This window comes from Hippocampus zosterae, chromosome 6 (genome assembly GCF_025434085.1).
Source record: "Hippocampus zosterae strain Florida chromosome 6, ASM2543408v3, whole genome shotgun sequence".
Taxonomy (NCBI): Eukaryota; Metazoa; Chordata; class Actinopteri; order Syngnathiformes; family Syngnathidae; genus Hippocampus; species Hippocampus zosterae.
The window spans coordinates 16,187,714-16,210,941 of NC_067456.1; the positions used below are offsets into that span (position 1 = coordinate 16,187,714).

Sequence of the window (23,228 nt, forward strand, 5' to 3'; positions counted from 1 at the left end):
ATGATCATCTTGAGTTTAAATACAGAATATTTTTCAATCGAGTAGCAGAGACGATATTGTTAAGTTTGTTGGTGGTGGTTTGCAGTTGTAATGAACTTCATCTTACCATTGGTTCTAATTGTATTATAGTATTTCAGCTACATCTGGGGCCTTTATAAAAAGCTAATTGTTCATATCAGATGGTCAAAGTGTACCTACTGTAATTAGGTTTTCATTCGGGTATATGGCAAAACTAGGTTTTTGTTGGGTTTTTTTGATGATGATTTGAAGATTCCTGTAAATCCACAATCCTGTTAATCCTGGCCCCAGCACCTTCATAAATCGCTCCTGCTGTGGCTCCATCAGTCGGGCTGGTCCTCTTTATGTTTCGGTACTTGTCCAGGATGTCTTCTGCTACTTGGACTTGGGAATTTTGTCTGGGCATAGGGTCATCTGATGAATCAACAACACATGCAAAAATAAATAAATAAATAAATAAATAAACATTACAATTCAAACAAAACAAGGTGGATTTGATTCACCGTTTTGGACATTTGATTAACAAACCTTGTGGGATTCGCTCCGGAGCAATATCATCTTTCTCATGCTTGTCTCGTTTTCGAAATGCAGCTATAGGAGCTGGGAAGAACAGGAAGATTGTTTGAATTGTATGGTGTGACAAAGACTCCAATATGACTGGATGACAGGCTGATCGCGTGCAACTCATTAGCCGTCTCTTAAAATGCACAAAGGCAGGGGGGTGGTCAACTCATGTAAAATCTCATTCCGGTTACACTACCAAAAGAAGCAAAAGAATTATAATTAAAATTGTGAATAAATCATCAGAATATCATTAAAGTCCACTGAAACTCATTATGGATAATTAGGTCTACGAAGTTGAAATGTCTATGGGGGCTTATCCTATTAACACAAATGGTGAAAACAGGACAAACAATTGAAGTACTGAGTCTAACATTTGATGAGACACATCGGAAACACTGGGTAAAAGTGTCATGTAAACGTTGCTATTCTGTGTTGTCAATACAAGGTTGCAACATAAGGCCATGGCACAAGATGCATGGATGACGACAGCGGGCATTCAAAATGCACCATGTGACATGTACAACTCTGGAAGGCAACGTCTACTAAGCAGCATGGCACGCAGCCCCGACGTTACAGCTAGCTCAATGGCGACAGCGTTACCTGGGACGTCACTCTCAGCCGTCCAATACAGCACTGTGAGGGACACAACAGACAGGGTTGGCCTTTCTCAGAAAGGCTGCCACTCTGCAGGACAACCAACTGTGTTGTTGGGCAGAGCAGCAGGACAAACACATTGCACTCGGCACAGGTTGCCGGCAGACTGGTGGTTCAGGGTCCAGCGGCTCCCAACTTTACCATGTGTTGCCCATTTTATGAATAGCAATTTAATGTTTGCTTAAGAAACACAATTATCCCAAAGACTAATGTGCAGTCACTCTGTGTGGGCGCAGCTCATTATTCCCCAGACAGATGCATGAGATATGGTGGTCGAGTAGAACTGCAACAAGAGATGTGCCATCTATCAGTGGTGATGACAGAGAGGTCCATCTAATGACCATTAGCTGCTGGATGACAGCACAGCTGGGAGGGCTAGCGGCCATACAATCTACGCAGCGAAAGCTCCTCTGATGAGTGATTAGCTTCCAACGCTTTATATAAATCTATGGCTCGAGAGACATGAGCAAAGAGCGACTGGACGTGTCGGTAAACTAACTCTGACAAACAAAACACATCATTTTCCAACTGGAACACCAGCAATTTAAAACTAACATCATTCTTTCTCATGTTACAAATGGCTTTTCGCACTGCTCTTCAAAGTGTAAGATTTTCTGTCACTTGTGATGAAAAAAAGTTTCTTCATGAGAACGAGAAATAAAGAAACTCTGCGAACAAATGTTAGTTGTAAAGGGATGATTTTTCAATTCAGAAAAGAGGAAACCTACCTTTTGGGATGGCTGACACAAAACGCTTCTTCCACCATGGCCTGTTACGATCAGACTTCTCATCATCACTGTCTTTTCTGTCTTCAGCCTATTAATGGGAATCATAGATATTTGCATGTTACAATAATAACTGAGTAGGTAGTAACAGAAAGCTATAAAACTACATAGTACCATATCCGAATACTTAAATACAACGTATGGACACCTGGTTGCTGCGACAAGAATGACCGGTAAAAATGCAACACTCCGCAGGCCAGTCACATTCTTTAACATATCTAATCAATCAATGTTTTTTCTGCAAACATTTCAACCACTTGCCCAAAAAGCTCATGATTATAGCTGAAGGGTGTGCTGTAAATTTAACAGTTCAAACCTCCACAAGTTAAGCTATGGAATCAACAATCTTCTCATTCCAAAAATAGAAGGGGAACTTCAACACCGTCTGATATCGAAAGAGGAACGTCACGATGATACTGATTCAAAATGTACCTTCATGTAACATACAGTATCTAGGGTTTGATAGTTACCTCTCCTTTCAAGGAGTCCTTGCTGGGCGACGAAGATGGCCCTAAAGCAACGGCTCCGGCAGAGTCACGCTCTTCAACTGGAACACGACGATTCAGCCCAGGGTCACTCGTGGGTCGCCGGCCTGGGCAAACAATGTCAGAGCTGCGACTACGGACCAGTCGGTCAGGGAAGGAGTGGCGCTGCTTGTTGTGCTCAAACTCAGCCTGAGCCAAGCTGTGGGGCATGATGAGAGAGTGGCGCGTCTCCTGCCCAAGAGCACTGGCTTCAGGGATAGGGGGATCTGGGGGTGGGTGAGCAGGCCTGGCATAGTGCACCTTAGGCCTCACTATTGTCCCAGTGGTGGAACCTGGCACAATAAAAGCCACAGGAAAAAGAAATGTACAGGAGTTGTGAACTCTCTATGCATTAAGATCGGATGAGATTTTATTATGAGCAATACTGTATATGTATATGACTCATGAAGTGTCCTTTCATATAGTCATGGTGACAACCTGAGAGTGCTAAAGAAACATCGGAAAAATAGTAGGCCACCTGTTCCAAGGGTACACACACTCATCTCCTGAAAAGCTTCCAAAGGCGCCTTATTTTTTCCTATAAGCACAGTGGGACAAGGAGACTGTGCCAAAGTGCTTGGGGTGGGGCTCTCAACCTGTCATCACTTCACCTTGCCACATACATGCAACGACTACAACAAATTTCTACAAAAAAAATTGATAGTACAACGCAAGGCCTATAACAATCTTGAACAAAATGCTGAACTCATACAAACACACACATACACAAAACCCAACAACAACTGGGCCAAATGAAATGGCACATGCACCTGCACTGAACAATTGGTATTAAAACTGTGCGGTGAAGAACAGGCTCACGTTTGGGTTATTTTGCTCAAGCTGTGCTGTGGGCCCATAACATTAGGGTTGAGCTTTAACAACACTCATTTCTAACCCTGATTGGTGAGCATTTTAGGAGTGATGCTTACCTTCACCACAGGAGAGCGGATCGAACATGACCAATAAAGACTCAGTTTGTGAGGCTGGCGAAGTCAGATGGTGCGCTCCTGTAACAATGCAAACAGTTATGAGATCATGAACAGCCATTACAAATCCAGCACCAACACACAGGGGCAAATCCAACTGGACAATATTTCTCAGTAAGTGGATGGTAAAATTAAGAAACAGCAATTTAGTGAATACTCTGGAAGTGACAGCGATTGATAGTTCTCGCTGTTATGAACTGGACTAATGACTTCGCAAGCCAAGTGGGGATGTGACACTCTCCTACCGTGGCCTGACTCTTCCCCATCTGGACTGGTCACAGAGTCCTTTCCCCCGAAGTCTGAGCTGCACTCTGAGCGCAAATCCTCTATCTTGTTGGGGATGTCCTCTGAGGTTGCGCTGATACCTGCAGGGCAAAAACACACACACGCGCGCACACACAAACCATGCTGTTTATGCTCAGGACAAAAGCAACTTAGTAGCAGCAAGATCTAATGGGAAATGCATTTGCGGTCAAAGGAAAGACAAAAAGAGATGTGTTTTTCCTCTTTGGATTAATTGCTCAGATGGGAGCTCAGTGAGTGCTTTAGTGTGGTGCTGTAAGGTTCCCTGGGTTACAGAGGAAAGAATGATACGGATAAAGATGGCATCCAACGCATCCAGTGGACAGAGGTTACGATAGCTTGCATTTGCTGGCAGCTGTGGTTCAGTTGTTAGAGAGGGCCAGACAGTTACACAGAGTGTCACTGATTTAACTCTCGCTTCCAACTGTCCGCTGTCCAAGTGTCCTTGGGTAAGATATTGAACCATAAATTGCCTCCAGGTCGGCATTGTAAATAAACTGTTCTCAAATTCCTTACCTGGCTAAACGGTGACTAAATAAATAACAAATTAAGCAAATAGATGACAAATGGCAGTGCCGGCCGACCACAAGAGCCATCAAATGTGGACATTTGAACTATTATTCCAAGCAAAGCTGCACTGTTCGCGTTTGTCTTTTTATAAATGCATATGAAAAGAGTTGTGATTTATACCCGAGACGACACTGAGGCCAGGAGTGCTTGGTCTCGAGCTGACCTCCCGGACTTCTGTATCATCCGAGGTGCTACCAACCCCTGAGCAGCTCTCAAGCTCCTGCAGTCGTTCTTCCTGTTTCAAATCTGGGGCTTCTGTAAGTAGAAAAGAAAAGAACTCTGTCTAAAAAGATGATTTTTGAAACCTCCTCCTCTTGTAGTATGGTTAAGTCTCATTTCAACTATGGTGTAATCGTACAGCACAGTGGACATTCTGTCACTCCACCCCTTGCCTCTTGACTATTATTGCCAAGTACACACATATGCATGGAATCAAAGGATACATTATCACGAGTGATAAGAGCCAAACAAAACCATAAAGCTAGTGAGGCCAATTCTTTGGCTGCCCAATGGAGCTGTTGGGTTCAACCCAGAGGCTCCATATGAACAGCAGTACTCATTTGCATGCTCGTTAGTAATAATGTGCTGGTGAAGTGGTCTGCCGAGTGTAGTTTTCTGCTTCCGAACCATGAAACAAGCGCAGCATTTGGAAAAAAGGCCTCTGATCGCGCTATTACTGAGCAGAGCAGAAGCAGAAACAGAATGAAAAGCAATCAAGAAACTCATGACTGTTAGCTGTAGCATATATTAAAATGTATACAGATAAAATTGACATAAGACACTGGGTTTCCAAAAATGCAATGCTGTTAAAGACTACAGATTTAAAGAGAACTAAAAAAAAATTGTGATTCATTCTCATTCGTAAAAAGATGGGAATCCTATGATTGAAGCAAAAAAGAAAAAGATTGAGTAATCTTGATTTACTTTGCTTTTAGAAGAAACTCTTGTTTGTAAATGCTTATGAAAGTACTTTTGATAATGTGAGCACATTGTGTATGAAATCTAAATAATGCTACCTTGCCTTATCACTTAGCAGTCACAAATACAGTATAGGCACCCCTGCACAATCGAATCATAATGAGATCACAAAAGACCTGTGCTTTTCCATCGTGCCTTTACAAATACTAAAAATGCTCAATTTTGAAGTTCTAATGTCAGTTAAAATATTGAGCTAAATGAGAGTGTATGATGTAGTGGCTCTTCTACACGACAGTAAACTATGCTAAACTAACTCCTTGACTGGACCATATCAATCAAAACTGAGGATTATTTTCTTGGGCAGGATTCTCGTAATAGCACTAATTATACTGTGCAGGTTTAGCCAATAAAGTGTCAGATGAGTATGCGTACGTTTGACTTATAACTGGACAATTTGCACCCAAATGTGATCACCAACGTGGCGGGATAAAAATGTACACGATTCTGGAATTGACGGGATGTAAACTGACTGAAGGCAGCTGCTGTCCTTGTGCCTCCCTCCCCACTGTTCACCCGCAGGTGCAAGCACACCTGGGGGTCCCCTCTAAGGAAACCCAGAGCTGCCTTTTACTGGCACAAAAGGATCTGCCCTGAGAGACAGGCTAGTGCATACAAATATGACGGCAGATGTGTACACACATTTTAGGTGTGGAGCACATAGTGCAACCACACCTGGCGTCCCAACCCCCATTGAAAAGGGAGTACAAATATGAATATGCATACAAACGTGTGCATGGAAACACATGTTAATAAACTGTTGTGGGAGTGAAATGCAGGCATCATAGGGATGACCCAGGACGACAAACGGTCAAAAAGTGACTGCCGGATGAACCCGGGACCACACCTGAATCACTTGGCAGGACCTCCACACTCCATGCCTCACTGGTGGTCTCTGAGATCGTGGAGCCGTAGGGGTCCAACAAGACTGAGCCGGATCCTGGGAGGCACAGCAGGCTGCCGAGCATGTTCTCGGCAGCTGCCCCTGAGAACAAAGAGGAAAAAGACTGAACCTCCTTCTGTATCTAAAGTCACCTTTATCGTCAGAGCCATGTTTTTCCATCTATAAGTTTGGAAAGGTTCTTGTTGAGTTTTAATGATCCTCATTTTTATTTAATTATATTCTGTGAAACAAATGTAGTTATGGACAACACTTAAGAAGAAATCAAGTACAAATTTCAACATACCGGTAATCTTAACCCAGATTTTACCTGAAACAGAACTGGAAGTTTCAATAATATTTTTGCAAATTGAAAAAGAACGGGAATCAATGGAAGGAAACCATCGACAAAACAAAGAGAAACAAAAGTTGTAGGATAGACCTCGAAAACAAACCCTCACCAAAAAGGTAACATGAACCAAGAAAAATGCGTTGAACTCCGCATCAGCAGTATGCTGTCCATTTTATATGTCAAACAGCAGGATTATACCCCTGCACTAAGGTTAGCAATAATTGGGAAGATATCACCTGGCTTGGGCTGCCGGGTCTCAACTTTGAGCTGTTGCGTTACACTCACATTCTTCATAAACAAATCAGTCTCCTGCATACCGTCCACTTCTATCCGGGAGAACCCAAATTAACAAGGCGGAAGAATGCAGAGGAGGGGCAAATTACAAGTGGGAGTCAGTGTACTCGGCTCAAGAGGTCCAGTGATAACCGCTCGCGCAGGTCCATCACGCTTCCACACATATGCACCATGAGCAAGCACGTACGCCACTATGTTCTGATGGGAGAGTTCTATCCCGCTGTCCATGTTTACAATGTTCAAGAGTGCTTGTCTTTCAGGTGGATGATTAAATGAGTGGCACAACAAGAAGCGAAACAATTAGAATTTCTGCCTCATTATCATGGTAATCTTATCAGTGGGATAATGAGGTATTAATGGATATTTAATGTGCATCTCATAACACAATCCCTTGGAGAAAACACATAAGGAAATCACTGTAAATTCACTTAATGACGGAAAAGTCCCCCAACGCCATATTCCGAAGAATGAAAAATGGCGCATGCAAATGAGAAGGAACCAAGGTCAATAAGACTGCAGGGACCAAATGAATGTCAGAGAGAGAGGAAGACAGAGAGAAAGAGAGCTTGGTCACGGAACCACTCAGGCAGGAACGATGGAGATATGAATACCATATATAATGAAATTGGGCAAGCCAAAATTCATGAAATAATTTGAAGGAATACTTAATCATTGAAGGAATAATGTAAGATATGATTCAATATCTCGATAAAATTGCAACACTGTAAAATGTGATCATGGCCACACCCAATTCCAACAAAGTTGGGACATTGTGTTAAAATTAAAAACAGATAATTTGTAAATCATCTTCAACCTAAATGTAATTGAATGCACTAAAAAGGCAAGATATTCAATGTTCAAACTTAATGATCATTGACTTTGATGACTGAGAATATGCACTTTGTACAATTTTCCTGTTTAAAAAAAATAATTAAAATACCCAAGTGTGCATGCAGCATGAAATGAGATCAACTACTCCTCCTCTCACTGTCTTAGCTTACCATTAGATGTCAAATGATACACCGTTTTAATTGTATTTTTTCACCCCTGCAGACCCACAAAGAATATTGTGGAAGCCTTCCATGTTCAAATATTGCCTCATGGTGTCATTTCACAATTGTGCCACAAGGTGTTGACATTTTTCTGAAGATATTTGTCCAACAGAGACAAAGCTGTCCTCATATGGACAAAAGGAATATACTTTTTCTATAAGCAGAAAAAAAATTACTCAAACGCAACAAATCATGTCCGTACCTGCTATTTCCTGCAGCCGATCTTCATCCATGTTGGGGTCAAAGTCACTGCCAAGCACGTCAGTGCTCCAGGTCTCACTGACAGTCTCAGAGATGTCCCGATCCTCTGTCAGGCCCATCATGTCTCGGATTTCAAACTTGCGCAGTTTGTCATCCAAGTTGTCCTGAGTGGTAGCTGATTGAGGTCCACCATAGAGTATTATTTATATTGCACACACTTGGACACAGATTTTACGATATGCTGACAATTTTCCCCCTTTGTTTGACAGTTTAAAAAAATAAAAAACTAAAATTAAAAAACAGGATAGGAAAAGTGTGCGCACACCTTGTTCATGCTCCAAAAGCTGCAGAGCCTCCACCCCGTTGCTTCCTGAGGGTCCAGCTCCCAGCTCAGAAACAGATTCTCCCTCCAGGTCAAGAGATGACACTGAATTGGAACGATTGGATGGGCCTGAGGAACATATTGAAAGGACCAACTTGATGTCAAGTTTGGGGAATTTCTTGATTCTACACCAATATGACACCAAACAACTAAAATATATATTCATTTCACAACAGATGTTTTGATTTTAAAGTTTCTCTCAGTGACTAACTTCAACTTAAAGTCTGTTAAACATTTAAGTCAATTTCTCAAAGCAATTCATACAAATAACCAAATATCATGGTTCCCTTGCAAATGCCATCATCTGTTTCTCCAAATCAAAAGCTCATCTCTCAAAAGTAAACATTTGTGTCATTGAACATGTCAGTGCCATCAGAGAGTTAAGTCTTTGTGTAGTTGTGTATGGATAAGACAGTCATTGTTTAGTCATGTCGTCAATATAACAGTGGACCCTGGAGGATGTTCTGACAAACTGCGACTCATGTTTCGATGACAATTACTGATACTGAACAAGATTCACATTTTTAACTGTGTGCATTGTAATATGTTGAACGAGCCATCTCATTGTGAAACAGAAAGGAAAAGACAGTACTGCAAATGGGGGAAAAAAAGAATGAACATGCATACTTGGAGGACTATACAATACATCCTGATTTATCTGGGCTATTTTGAGACAGAGCCAGGTAAAGAGAGCCCGTTTAAATAGTTTTTGACATTTTCAACATTGAGGGATAAGAAACATATAGTGAGACTTCTGTTAGATGATCCGTTTATGATTTACTTACTATAAGTCTAGTGAAATTAAGACATTTTTGTAGATTGGGCATTGATTATTGGCAAACGTGTGCCCTTTCTCTGTGCCTTTGTTTGACTTAAGACAGAAAACTAACCCTCAGAGATGCCTTCCAAGTTGTCACTGCAGAGTGAAAAGCGAAGAGTTTTGTCTGGTTTACCATGCAGCTTTGTATCGTCTGCATGGCTGTCGCCTTGTGCAGCATCAGCCATCTGCAAGTTCAAAACCTATGGTGGACAATACAGTGGAGAGTATTGACTACAAATAAGGGTCTGCATGAGACATTCATGATGATGACCTTGAAAATCATAAAATGGATGACAAGGTAACCACACTTTCACTCAGTGAGAGAAAAAATGGATTGGTTTATTTACAACTTCATTACCACTTCTTTCGTTAAATGCATTATTTTAAGCCACATTACCTCATTCTCTGACATCATTCCAGGGATAGTCTGAGGACCATTTCCAAACGATATTACAAGCACCTCTTCTGGCATCAGATCTTGCAACAACTCTTGGGAGCTAGCCTCTGCTTCCCCCTCCTGGGCTATGTTGGTACGGCTACGGCTTCGAGCAGCTGCTGTTTGGTGGTTGGAGAGGGAAATGCAAAGATCAGCCAATTATCTAAAACATGTACAGTATGTTGAACGTCTCATTTATTTTCTGATTTAAGTGCATCTTCATGTTTGAACTTATTGAATGTGGCATTGCAGCGTTTCATTATTAAATTAATGTTTGCACTGTAAGTAAACGGGCAATAATCTTCATACACTTTACCATGGTGAAAAAAAATAATTCAAGAGTGCAAGGACCTTGTTCAAGAGATACACATTGAGTTTCCTAACATGATCATGATAATAGCACATGCACATCAATTTGCTTCCACAAACAAAGCAAAGCATAATGTTCATAATTTTACTGTAGAAAATCGGGGTTGAGGAGTACAGTTTTGTGGCCATTATTCCTGATTCTGTACAAAGCCTCTCCATTTTATAAAGCGACAACTTTAGCCCGATGCATGTTAACAAGAAATTGGCGTAAAACACAATTTATGCTTCTACATGTACGATCTAAAAATAGTATATACGTAGAAGGTACATGGTCAAAACAAACTACTATGTTACATTCTGAAGTCTTTAAGACTTCAAGTTTCCCATTTTTTAACGTGTATGAAATTAGAACACCGAAACTGAGAATGATGGACAAATCAAAGTCAAGGATGAGCAAGGGCAGGCAAAATATCCTTGGAAAGTTTTACAATTATAATTTTACTTCTGAGAGTGTGACTAAGGGGAGTAAAGGGAACCAATGCTGGACCAATTAGACAAAACGTCTCATAATAGCATGTCCATATGAAATTTGGTTGCGAAGTCAAGTTATCAAAAGTTCATATTTATCCCAATACTTTGGGGAGACGGGCGGAGGGGGGGGATTGTTGACCCACCAAAATATCCGGGAAAAACATTCTTCTACGGTCACACAAAATGTAAGAGCTTGAGCTCAGCATCTCTCACAATATTTCAGAAAACCTCATGAGAATTTAAGGGAACATCGAAAAAAAAAAGTTTTTTTTCTTTGTCTACGTTATGTCTTTAATGGCTAAATGGAATGGAAAACTGTACTGGATTCTCAGCCCAGTAAAGCAAAACTGGCATCAATTATAAAAGATGATGAGTCTAATATACAGCAGGAAGTGGGATACATTTTGTCTTTGTGAACACATTAATGACAGTTAAACATTTTTAAAATGCAACATTTGCCTGCCTCTTACTGTCAACTAGGTTTCATAATTGAAACACTTGGCCAGTGGAATGGATTTATTTAGTCTCTGTTCATTGCTATGGGAGAAATGTGCTCTAAATTCACATTAATCTGAGGTCCCGCAACAACTTTGAAAACATTTGTCTTTGACCTCAAAGGTTCCACTGCATTGCTTTGGCATTAGACTTTTATAGCTGCAAACAAACCTGAAGATAGCGCTATAAAATGTATTATTAGTTCAATTTGAAGAGTCTAATGATTGGCTTGATGGGTTACATTCGTGTTGCGTATGCCTTGAAGTTCCACTGTATTTCATCACTTTGGCACATGAATCAATAGCAGACTACCAGACTTTGATCTACCGGACTGTGTGACTTTTCAGAATCAGTAGGTCTAAATTGTGCAACTTAATTTTCATCTTGGGTGTAAAATACAAATTCTGGCTATGAATGAATCAACGAGAAACAAACATCTTGGCCTAACTAATGGAGCAAATTGTTACAAAATGTAAAGCAAGCAGGGTGAAAGCACAAGTACAAGAGCAGTGCAAAGTGCCAGCGCTGGGGTTGAACTCCTATGGTGACTGATGCATGCAGGATGCTATAAGAACACTGTCTAACACAGGGGTCCCCAAACTTTTTCCTGTGAGGGCCGCATAACTTTTCCCTTCTCTGATGGGGGGCCGGTGTCAGTTTGTAACATCAACGATCGTAGGGGAGCTTAAAAAATTTATTGTTTCCCAGAAAGCCACACATAACCAAATAACCCTTCTCAGGTTCTTTACAGAAAAAAAGTCAGGAAACAAATAACACTATTCATGAAATAAATAACAACTAAATAACCCTCTCCGAGTTCTTCACAGAAAAAAACAGGAAATAAATAATAACTAAACAACTCTCTCTCTTTATAGCCCCTTGAAATCCACAAAAAAAGAGTACTGCCATCTATGAGAACGCCAACTATCTTGTCTTGTTTATTTTGTCTGCTACCGTCTTGTTCACGTGTTCTACTAATTGATCAGAGACATAACTAAAACACTGAAACATTTCAAATTTTCTGCAGTTGGGGACAATCTAGGAAAAGTCATAAAATTTCAAGTTAAAAAAACTATCATTTAGGGGGTTTGGGGGGCGTTTTTAACACAGTGATGGGTCATTTTGACCCAAGGACAACAGAAGGGTTAGAGGGCTGGGTAAAATGTGCCATATCCGGCCCCCGGGCCGTAGTTTGGGGACCCCTGGTCTAACAGAAAGCTCTGTGAAAACAGAAGATGTGTAACTTCTAGCTCCGATGCAACTGACAGGTTACCCACCAAATGGGGTTACTAATGGAATATGAGCCGACAAGGAGGTGGTTGTAGAGTCCCAGGACGTTAGAGCGGCTAAGTGTTGTCCTGGTCATTCATTGGCAGCACAAGACGGGGTAAAACGACAAAGGTGGGGAGTGGGAGAAAACATACAGAATATATCTCACACTTCAATTCAGAAGTAATGTGAGTATGAAGACTGTGTATTACAATCATATTTCATAAGCAAGTGGTCCATTTCTAATTAAGAAGGCACTGCGTTCTCATCGTTTGGCTTGAAATTACTAATGAAGGTAGTTGAAGCATCTTCTCCACCCATTCCAATTAAAGTTGAGTTCATTTATATTTGGTAATTTAATTGGTTGTCATTTCTGTAATTGAGCCCCAATCCAGACCAAGCTAATTATCTTTATAACAAGCTGGGAAGGAGCTCATTAACTTCCTATAAAAACACAGGCCTCTAACTAGCCATCACTGCCCAGCTTGTTTATTTCGCTCCTCATTACAAACAGTATTCTAATTGTTCCTCTCGGTGGCATTTAAACACGCGAGTGTAAAATGGCCCACACACCTGCACATGAAGAATTTACAAGTGGTTGCATCATTGTCAGCATGCTAATAAATTCATTATAAAAGACAGGATCAGGCAGAGGAGGTCGGTACCTAAGGGGAGTCGGTTCTTCTTATTAGCAGGAGTACTAGCAGGGGAGAGCTGGGGGGTGTTGGAAGGGGTAAGTTCCAGACTGCTGCTCTTCCCAGTTTGCGATTGGGGCACATTGGCCAGCAGGGTTTCCAGGGCCATGTGCTCCTCCTCCCTAAGGTGATCTCCGGCCATCACCCGACGCACAAAATCCACCTATGCATAAAAAGAATGACAGTCTTTGTTGAGGTTTTCACATTCTGAACAAGCAACAAAAATCATTATTTTGAAATTCTGAACGGCTGCAATGGACATGAGTGGGAGGTAGAGATTGATAAGCACATGCTGAATAACAATGATTGATAAGGGTAAATTGGAGAACTCAACATATGTTATACAAATACTTCGCAAGCTGGAGCCGACACCAGCTATCTTTGGGCAGGAAGCGGGTGACACCCTGAACCGGTTGCCAGCCACAATTGTAGGGGACACAGAGACGCACAATCATCCGCGCTCACACTCACACCTTGGGACAAGTTAGAGTGTTCAATCAGCCTGCATGTTTTTGGAATGTGGGAGGAAACCGGAGAACCCGGAGAAAACCCACGCAGGCAAGGGGAGAACATGCAAACTTCATGCAGGGAGGCTGGAGCTGGAATTGAACCCGGTACCTGTGCACTGTGAGGCCAACGCGCTAAACACTTGATCACCGGGCTGCCCTCTTCGAGAATAATAGTTATTTAATTGTAATTTTATGTCTAAGACTGACTTTGGTTGTATTAGGGTTAGGCAACAGAGTCACAAGGAATGTGTGTGTGCTCTTTTTTTAAGTCTTGTTTTTTGGGTGAGGAGAGTCAAGTCAGCTTTTCGATAAAGTCCAAAGTAAAGAATTGTCATGAACGCTCAATATCTGTTTTCACTTCAACCAAAGGAAAGCTTGAGGCTCTGTTAAGCCAAGAGGAAACTAAATCTTGGCAATTTCCAATTTGGCACAATTCAGTCCGGAAGATAACATAACATATCAGATAGCCGCGTGAAATGTGATTTGATACCCCACGGAACTCGTTTCCACTACTCAAGAGTCTAGTTGTTGCACTTGCACAACTTATCCGGAATTTCTACATTGCGAGACTAATAAAGGTTGTCTTATCTTACTTAAATTGCTCCCTTTAATTTACTTTTGAACAACTTTCCACTCAAAAATGTTGATAAAAGCATGTTTTTACTCAGCTCTGGTCAATTACTAAATGATAGATTTTATATTTATGGCGTACACTTGTTTTACACACAAATAACTACGTACTATAATCATGACTTTACTATTGCTATGTTTAGGTCAGGGGTGCCCAAACAAATGAGTGAAAATGAGACTGATAAGATGATTAGGCTGCAGTGTATATTAACACAAAAAATATATTACCAACATGTACAAAAACACACAAATGGTTGTTTTTTTTCTTCTCGACACTCTTCGGATCTACTTGGGACCTGTCTTAGATCTACCGGTAGATCAGGATCTACCTAATGGACACCCCTGGTTTAGGTAAACATTTTGACTTACGTACAAATTGGGGTTATGTTGCCAATGTAGGAACGGAACTCCAACATAAACCAATGAACCTCTTAAATTTGAATGCTATAGATATTACAATAGCATCAAAAACGTTACTTACCAATGCTATCAGCTGATGATGCGTAACATAGACTGCAGTCCTGCTTAGGCCTTCCAGAAGGTTCATTGAGGACATGGGTGGTGTTTCAACTGCTCTTCCACCAATCACGACATCCAGAAAAGCAGCAACACAACTCTGGAAAAATATGGACATTAATATTTCCTGAACAATGATTTCAAGAAATACTGGTTCGTTTGAATGAGTATGCAACTAAATGTAATTCTTACTTGATCAAATTTGGACAAACAACTTTTTCGTCTGGGGTCTGCATCATCATCAGCCATCGCCAGCTGCTGTAAAAGCTGGCCAACCTTTAAAAAAAGGTGTATATATAAATATATCATACAATATATAGTACATAACAAATAGCCTCGTTAAAAAGTCAAAAGAATACTTTCCATTTGACTTACCTGCATTAAATTGAAGCGGGCCACTTCATTAATGGGGGCATCTGAGATGATACCATACTGTTCCGGGTTAACAATTGCTGGACAGATAAAGCAGGTCAGCAGCAGGTCGGTACACATGGTACGCACCTCTCCCACCTCAAGACCTTCAACGCATGACAGTGTCTTGTACATCTGCGACACAATCCATCGCAGGCTATGAGGGAAGCAGTAGGTGTTCTGCTTCAAATAACCAATAAATTTGTTGACCAGAGCAACTAGCTTTGCCTCATTGGTCTCAACAGCTGCCTGTACTCTTTGTCTGTACCCCTCAGAGCCCTTCTCTCCAAAGCGCTCCTGCTGGACTCGAGTCAGGCGCTCAGTCACTTTGGCTGGGTCTGTCTCCAGGTGGTCCTCATCTTCCACCAACAATTGCATAATGGGTTCATGGAGGGTGGCAGTTAGGAAGAGTTTGGCTGAGTACAAGCCCTCAGAGAAGAGCTTGAAAAGGATGCTGAAGGCACATGTGCCTCGTCGCAATAGCCGCCGTGGGTTCTCACTCTCCTTTAGCTCAAACTCTACGAGGTACCGCAACACCTAGGAATAGTCAAGGGGGAAGGCAGACAATCCCATTTTATCTCTGTGTTATGCCTAATCTGGTTATAAAGCGAGTGGACGTGTAGGCCAAACCTGTAACAAGTAGCTCTCATCTTCCTGCATGATACAGTTGCCATAAAGTGAGGTGAAGACGGTGTGGATGACCCCCTGAGTGTGCTCCTGGTTCAGCCTTTCCCCTGCCACTAGGCATGATGCCACCAGTCTGGGGTTCTCCCTCAACCGGGCCAGGAATTCACCATAGATGGTCTCATTGAAGCCAAGAGTCTTGTAGCCATCAACAAACTGCGTGTCTTCCAGCGTTTTGGCATGTTGGCAGCATTCAGCTGGTGAGGCTTCCACACTTAACAACGCAAAGAAAAAGACAAGACTTCAAGTTAAGAACCATCTTCCCATCTCTTCAAAAACAAATGCACCAAGTCAAACAGTCAATAGTTTGTCATGTTTCTACAAACAGGTGAACATTCTAAATTGCCATCTGACCTGGTGATAATGAGCCGATCGAGGTTGATCCGCTGTTGCTTGGCAATCCACGCAGCCCTGTATAGCCTCTCAGCTGTCTTAAGGACATCGCTGTTGAGTCGCTGGATCAGCTGCTTCTCTGATGCCACATAAAGTCGCTCTTGCTTCAGGTGGTGGGCCAGAGTATGAATGTCTGGCTTCACCATCTTCACCAGCTCTCACAGGCTGTGCGGCAAAGAGCCAAAGCACCGAACAAACAGACAAATCATAAGGGTTAATATTTTTTTTTTTTTTTTAATGCAAACAGCTACTTTGACTGTCGTGACATAGTATGCAAAGAATGGAGAGAAATCACAGACAACACTTCGGTAGACGGCCCGTGGCATCCAGTCAACTGTATTGACTTTGAAACGCAGTGCAGAGAACACTGTCCTCCAAGTATATTTGGTAGAAAATATGACAAATACATGTTAGGGTCACCGTTGAAGTGATCAGAGAGAGGTCTTGCTGGATTCAATTGGAAACATACACGTTGATGTCGGGTGTTTCCGCAGTTAAGAACCGATGCAGATTCTCATTATTTACTACTCAAATATTTGGTGGCTGATATTTTACGACATATGTGGTTGCTTTATAAACAGGATGGGCCATACGTTTCCACACTCCATTTTCTCTTTTACTCTCGTAACTTCATCCATCCATTTTTCCAACACTGCTCATCCTCATCCGTGTCACAGGACAGCTGGAGCCTGTCCAGACTTACTGTGGGTGGAAGGGAATATGCAAATTCCACATAGGAAGGCCCGAACAAGAGTTGAACCCAAAACCTGGCAATTGCCGGTTACGTCCTGGCTGACAACTTGATTCAGAATAAGGATGCCTTTTAAAGGAGGTCGACGACGTTCATGTCACAAAAAGGGAGTCGCAGAACATTTTTCACAAGCATCTGAAATCACAACACAATGGGATATGCTAATCTTTCTGCCCCTTGCAAGCTGTAGAAAGCCAAAGCAAACAAAGTGAGCAGAACAAGCGTGAAAAATGAATGATTAGGGAATCATCTACACAATAGTATCTCTTTGTGAATGGTTAGGAACATAGTAAACACAGTTCAGGCTTTGGGGATGGAAATGAGACAAGACTGGTGGAAGCTACCTCATAAATGGAATGGCTGCAAGGCAGAGACAATGCTCGCAAGCGAATAGACAACCACAACATTAGAATTGATGTGCCTGACAAATTAAATTGGCTATACAGATTTAAACACATAATGATGAGCCATATATGGACTTCCTTTGGAAGGGGAACGAGGGACACCGATCTCAAAATGCAGATGTAAGTAGCGACTGCTGTTTGCAAACTTCTCATAAAACAACATATCTCATCAAAACTTGACACTATACTCAACTCAGCTGTATTTATAGAGCACTTAAAAACAACAACAACAAAAAAACACAGCTGTATACAAAGCCAAAGTATAGAATTTAGTTTTGAGATGAGTTTTGAAGACGGGCAGTGAGGGGCTTGCCAAATGTTCAGTGGGAGGTCATTCCAAAGAGAGGGACCAGAAACGGAAAAGGCTTGATCCCCTCTGAGCCTCCGCTTAATTCTTCTCCTCTCATAATGTCTGGTACGCATGTCGACTCCCTCGGGGCCTGATAAAAGTACTTTATATTTGGTTATGAGAGCTCTGGGTGAATGTTGTTTTCTTAAACTCGTTTATTTTTTGCCATGCCATTATTCAAAAAAATCCCTTTGTCGCAATCTGCACAAAACTGTAATGACCTTCCCTGCCTCACCTCAAAGAAGATCCATCCAGCCATTATCTGAACCGCTTAAGCACACGAGTGGCGCGGGCATGCTGGAGCCAATGCCAGCTAACTTCAGGGCAGCTGATACTGTGGAAATTAGTTTCGATTTTTTTTTTTAGCTTAATCCTATTCACTTAAGTTGTTTGACAAACATTGACAACCGTGCCAAATTTATGCATTTTTCCAATTTAAATTTCTTTGATTCACTGATTTTTCTGAAAGATTATCTTGTGGTGAGAGTGGTTTTTTTTCCGCTCTCGGACCTGTTCAGAAATGGGCCTGGGCCAACCATCGTAAATGTCAAAATGTTCACTACTTATGTTTGCAAATCCTGACGTTCGCAAATCCTTACGTGTAAGGTCAACAAGTTGGGCGGAGTCCCTAAAAGCGACCACAGGGTTACGCTGTTGCCACTCCTTTTGTACCACAACCCCTTTTTTTTCTCCCCTCCTAAGGTATTGGGTCTCAAAATCGGTTAAGATGTTAAAAATTGGTATGTGTGCATCTTGCTTCATGTACAGTACATAATTTCTAGTGGATGATTTAATGTAATGCCAAGTAACTAGTCAAGTAGGATTTTTATGAGGAACTTCCTCCTCAGAATTCATGAAGCAGCACATTCCTCCCATATTTGGTTGGAAGCGAAAAAAATTAAAGTGAATTGCTGAGAGGTGAGCAGGCATTCATCAAAACAGAGTGCACAGAGGAACTACAAAGCAGAAGAGAAACTACAAAATACGGTAAGTAACTGAAGACCGTAACACTTCATGACAAGACAGCAATTTGGATTGAAGCAGCAAAGTAGATTAACGAAATGGAAGAACCACCAATATTATTTGGTAAATGATCCAAGATTTAAAAAAAAAAACACGCAAACGTCACAGCACCATTAATTAATTAACAGGATTTCTCAAACACACACACACACACACGCCCACACAACTTAGCCAAGGCAATACTCCAACATCCTATTTCCAGTTCCTGTTCAGATATTTCCTTACACTGGCCATAAGCAAACTACAGAACTGGAAAATGACTCAGACCAATTATTGAGCTAAACAAAATATTTCTGTTCTACTTTATGAATGAAACTCAATTAAAGGGGGCGTCAAGTCAAAAATGTTCTAATATGGTCTATGTGCCCCCAGGAGTAAACACGGCATTCTGATTATTGTTGCGTTTGAAGAATATGAATAAGGCAGAAGTATCCACCTGAGGTTTTTTTCCATCTCAGGGCCTGCCATTTTGCCACTTGCCGACTGAATATGAGACTGCAGTGTGTAAGGTCCGTCACAGCTTACCTGTTTTCTGGGTTTGGTCATGTGACGGTCGTTACCTGCACCCTTAGGCACTCTGATGTCATTTTCAGTCGACAGCAAGTGGCAAAACAGCCACTTTTGAGATGAATTAAAAAACTGAATTTTGCAGCGAAATTCATACTCCACAAATGCAATTTTAATCAGACAACTGTGTTTAGACTAGTGGTGTAAAGAAAAATGTTGACTTGACTTTCCCCTTTAAAGCATAAGGAAGAAGAAACAGTGACTCTTAAGACTCTTTGAGGTCAGTTGGGAAATGTGAAGAAGAGCATCCCTCAAACGAATTGGAACAATGAGCATAGAGTACGAGAATTTCTCCACATCATACAAGTAAAACACAACCTGATGCATCTCATGAAGCAGCAAAATGCTAGCAGATGGGCTAAAGCAAAGCTATTACAGTCGAGATGATGTGTGGTTTGTGGGCCGCTGAGTGATGTGTACAATGCGTTCATGCCTGGAAAAGAATGGACGTTAGAGATCTTTCATGTTCTGTAACGAAAGGATGACAGTGACATTTTATCCCTATTTTCACCTGGTATGTACAATTCCAATCCATTGTCACATTATGGAAAAGGTACCAAAATAACGGAGCTGCATGAGAAAGTTTGCCGCTATTCTGTTGATGGAGGAATGATAAAAATGTAAAATGCTGCAGAAATGTTCAGAGTGATGCTCGAGATGCCACTCATTGATGTGACATGGGAAGGGAATGAGAAGTTAAGTAGATTAACATTTTTTATTTTGTGATTCACAAGACTGACTTTCAGTAGCTCAATACCTAATCAATATCAGATTCTCACTCAGCCTATGATTGACAAGTTAACAGCCCATTATGTACTCCATCTTTTGCACTAAGTCAGGGGAGATAGGCTCCATTCCTCATCCGGAAACCCTGAACAGGACAATCAGAACAAAAATGCATAGATGCATGGATGGAAGAGACAACATCATTTCAAAACATTTGACTGGTTTAGAATTTACGCTGTTTTGAAATCCTACACACCCTGCAAGTGTAACTAACCATGGTTGGTGCTGTTCCAAAAAGCACCTGTCAAGTTCAACTAAAATGTATTCCAATCGAATGTGATTGGACAGGGACTCTACACGCACCAAATCACAATGGCTTCATGCACTCGTATACACTGTCAGTTGACAAGAACACAAATCTTGTGTGGAAACCAAACATATCAGAACTCTGAGCCTGAAATGTTTGTCTTACTGTACCAGTTTATTTATGCATTTCCATTTTTTTTTATTTTTAAAATACCATTTGAGGAATAAAAAGGAGCTAGTTACTATGACTGTATATTGTATTACACATAAGTGTGACTGAATCCGCTGGCTATACTATACTATATAGTATACTAAAATTCACTTTTCTAGACAACTAAAGAAATGTGCATTTGTACATTTCTTTGAGGGTGTTTCTAACCTTATTTGAATTACAATACGTGCCCCCCAAAATCTAAACATCTATGTCAAATATGTACGAGGAACTTAAAGAACAAAAACAAAACTTAAATGACAGGCTATCTTCACAAATCCTACAATAACCTTTTTACAAGCAATAGATAAGGACTCCTGCATGTTCAAAGTTCCAATATCGTATTCAAATACTTGAATCTGAGAGAATTATTTTGAAGTGCAACACAGTTCTACACTCCAGCAAAAATAATTGTCTTGTCAAATGTAATTGTGGCCTCTCCACCCGTGTCAGTAAAAATTGAGCATTGTCTATGAAAAACTGGGTATTTTTGATCCAGCTGTAACGACGGCTCTCATGGAAAGGTTACTCTAACTAAGATAGGTCGAAAATGCCATATAACAGGCATGTCCAAAGTCCGGCCCGCGGGCCAAATCCGGCCCGCGGTCGAATTTCATCCGGCCCTCGGCCCCCGTCATAAAATCAGTGCCGTCTGGCCCGCAGGTTGGGCGCAATGGAACACGTGTTGCATTGACTGAGGTCTCGTAGACTGGTGAGTGATGTTTCATAGAGTACTGCTTCCCTCTAGTGGCTAAATGAGTAATAGCATTCACTAAATGAGTAATAGCATTTAGACACTAGAGGGCATCACTCACGAGTTAACAAGACATCACTCCGTGTTTATATTGACTGATATAATAATAATAAAACATTTTATTTATAAGATTTCAAATGATCCTTGCAGTTGTGGATACGTGTATTGCTTGTTTATTTCCCCGTTATTCGAGTCAAAGGTTTTGTGACTATTGAAAAGTCATGGTGATACATTTTATGTTTCAAATCAATCAATTTGCACTCAGGAGACTTCTGTTTAAGAAAAAGTCAAGTGAATAAGCAGTTGCATGTGATATACCTGTTTCAAATGAACCAAAAGAAATTCTTAAGATTGTTGAAATTCAAATAAAAATGGAAATGTGAAACAGACTGGCTTACTAAAATTTGTTGAACAATATTGTTGTTCAATGTAAAGAATGTCAGCCAAGGTCGGCCCCCCGACATTTTACCACATAAAATCTGGCCCCCTTGGCAAAAAGTTTGGACACCCCTGCCATATAACAATCCACAAATGTAATGTGCATTTGACCAGACAGTACAATAAAACAATTCAGTTTAGTCTTACAAGCTGAGCTCAAGTGATTCATTGGAGGAGTTGTTTAACAAAAAAACATGTTTCCAAACAGTTGCGGATGGACTGAATTTACTGCGTTGCCGCAATCGCCCGGCAGCTTTAAAGCCGACCACGCAAAGCATAATTATTTAATTCGAATACTCTCAAAGCATAGTTTAACATACTACCGTGTAAAGCGAGAAACTTACATTGGGCTTCTCACATACAAGCTTTTGGGGACATCAATAGAAGCCAAGCTATTCTAGTGTCCTGTGTTCGCACTGATTTGAAAGAAATACCCTCAGACACAAACGATTAGCCTGCCAACCAACGTTCACCAAGTTAGGCTGCTAACCTCAGCTAGTCAAGTGCGGAAAGCTAACGATGAGCTAACCTCGGTTGGCTACGTTAGCTTAGCTTTGTTTGCAAGCAAAACAGTGTCCTATGTAAGATCAACATAAAATGCATCATAAATCGGGCCACTCACCAAACTTAAATGGTATGTGATGTTGTATCACAGTACTATCAACCACAGCGGATCATGAGATTAATCAACCTCGAGAAATTGTTTTGTCTGTGGTTGGCCGTCTCTCACTGGGTGCTGCAGGAGCGAACTGGACTGTCACTTGCTGTCATCACGAGGAGAAGCCCACAAAGCGCATGCGCGATACTTGTTAAAGGCAGTCCTCATCAACAGACAGTGTTTTGACATTTACAGAACGACTTTCGTAAATAATTTTCTTCCTACAAATTATTTTATTACTCTCAAATAATAATGGTAATTATTATTATTTTTCAAAATAATAAAAATAAAAATAACAATAATAATTATTATTATTATTACTATTACTATTATGCATTATCACGATCACGCGCTAGTGAGGGTAAACTACAATGTTGTTCAAGACTGCAGCTTAATGTGTCTTTAAAATCATCACTCATTTTCATTTTATTTTGTATTTGAAAATTGTCGGTAGTAACATTCCATCCTGAAGTTCCATCCTGAACGAACTGCAACAAAATTGTCTTCCACAATAAGTACTTTTTTACGGTTGGGTTGCATTGCTATTTTTTTATTTTATTTATTACAATTATCCGAAAATGATCCGTAAGTGGAATCTGTGTAAATAATTGGAAGTACAAATTTAGTCTTCTATTAAATACGGAGCCTTTTTTGCAGCATACCGATTACGCTGCTGTAATAAACGCAATGCTCCGCTAGATGGTAGACTAATAAGGAAAACAACGCAAACCCTGGTCATAAGTAATGCAAAACAAACAATGCAAAGAGTTTTCATTGGTAGCTAATTGAGAAAGTCATTTGAA

The 23,228-nt window shown here is 40.9% G+C and overlaps 1 protein-coding gene across 6 annotated transcripts in view; it reads right to left on the bottom strand.

The window, feature by feature from the left end:
• The window catches only part of gapvd1 (GTPase activating protein and VPS9 domains 1), a 28,522-nt gene extending 5,973 nt beyond the window's left edge, over positions 1–22,549 (bottom strand). Inside the window, exons 1-21 of one of the 6 annotated variants that reach the window (XM_052068584.1) lie at positions 22,390–22,549; positions 16,200–16,403; positions 15,792–16,059; positions 15,126–15,698; positions 14,943–15,026; positions 14,716–14,850; positions 13,066–13,258; positions 12,409–12,489; positions 9,758–9,915; positions 9,431–9,560; positions 8,484–8,609; positions 8,160–8,333; positions 6,227–6,364; positions 4,525–4,659; positions 3,777–3,896; positions 3,475–3,552; positions 2,492–2,838; positions 1,965–2,052; positions 1,183–1,215; positions 547–618; positions 313–432 (exon numbers count right to left, since the gene is read on the bottom strand). In XM_052068584.1, coding sequence (XP_051924544.1) covers positions 313–432; positions 547–618; positions 1,183–1,215; positions 1,965–2,052; positions 2,492–2,838; positions 3,475–3,552; positions 3,777–3,896; positions 4,525–4,659; positions 6,227–6,364; positions 8,160–8,333; positions 8,484–8,609; positions 9,431–9,560; positions 9,758–9,915; positions 12,409–12,489; positions 13,066–13,258; positions 14,716–14,850; positions 14,943–15,026; positions 15,126–15,698; positions 15,792–16,059; positions 16,200–16,384 — 3,238 coding nt within the window. In that variant the 5' untranslated portion in view covers positions 16,385–16,403; positions 22,390–22,549. Of the gene's footprint in view, positions 1–312; positions 433–546; positions 619–1,182; positions 1,216–1,964; positions 2,053–2,491; positions 2,839–3,474; positions 3,553–3,776; positions 3,897–4,524; positions 4,660–6,226; positions 6,365–8,159; positions 8,334–8,483; positions 8,610–9,430; positions 9,561–9,757; positions 9,916–12,408; positions 12,490–13,065; positions 13,259–14,715; positions 14,851–14,942; positions 15,027–15,125; positions 15,699–15,791; positions 16,060–16,199; positions 16,449–22,389 lie in introns of those variants that run through there. The other 5 variants (XM_052068585.1, XM_052068588.1, XM_052068587.1 and 2 more) reach the window with 5 other exon arrangements.
• Positions 22,550–23,228: the final 679 nt, after the last annotated feature.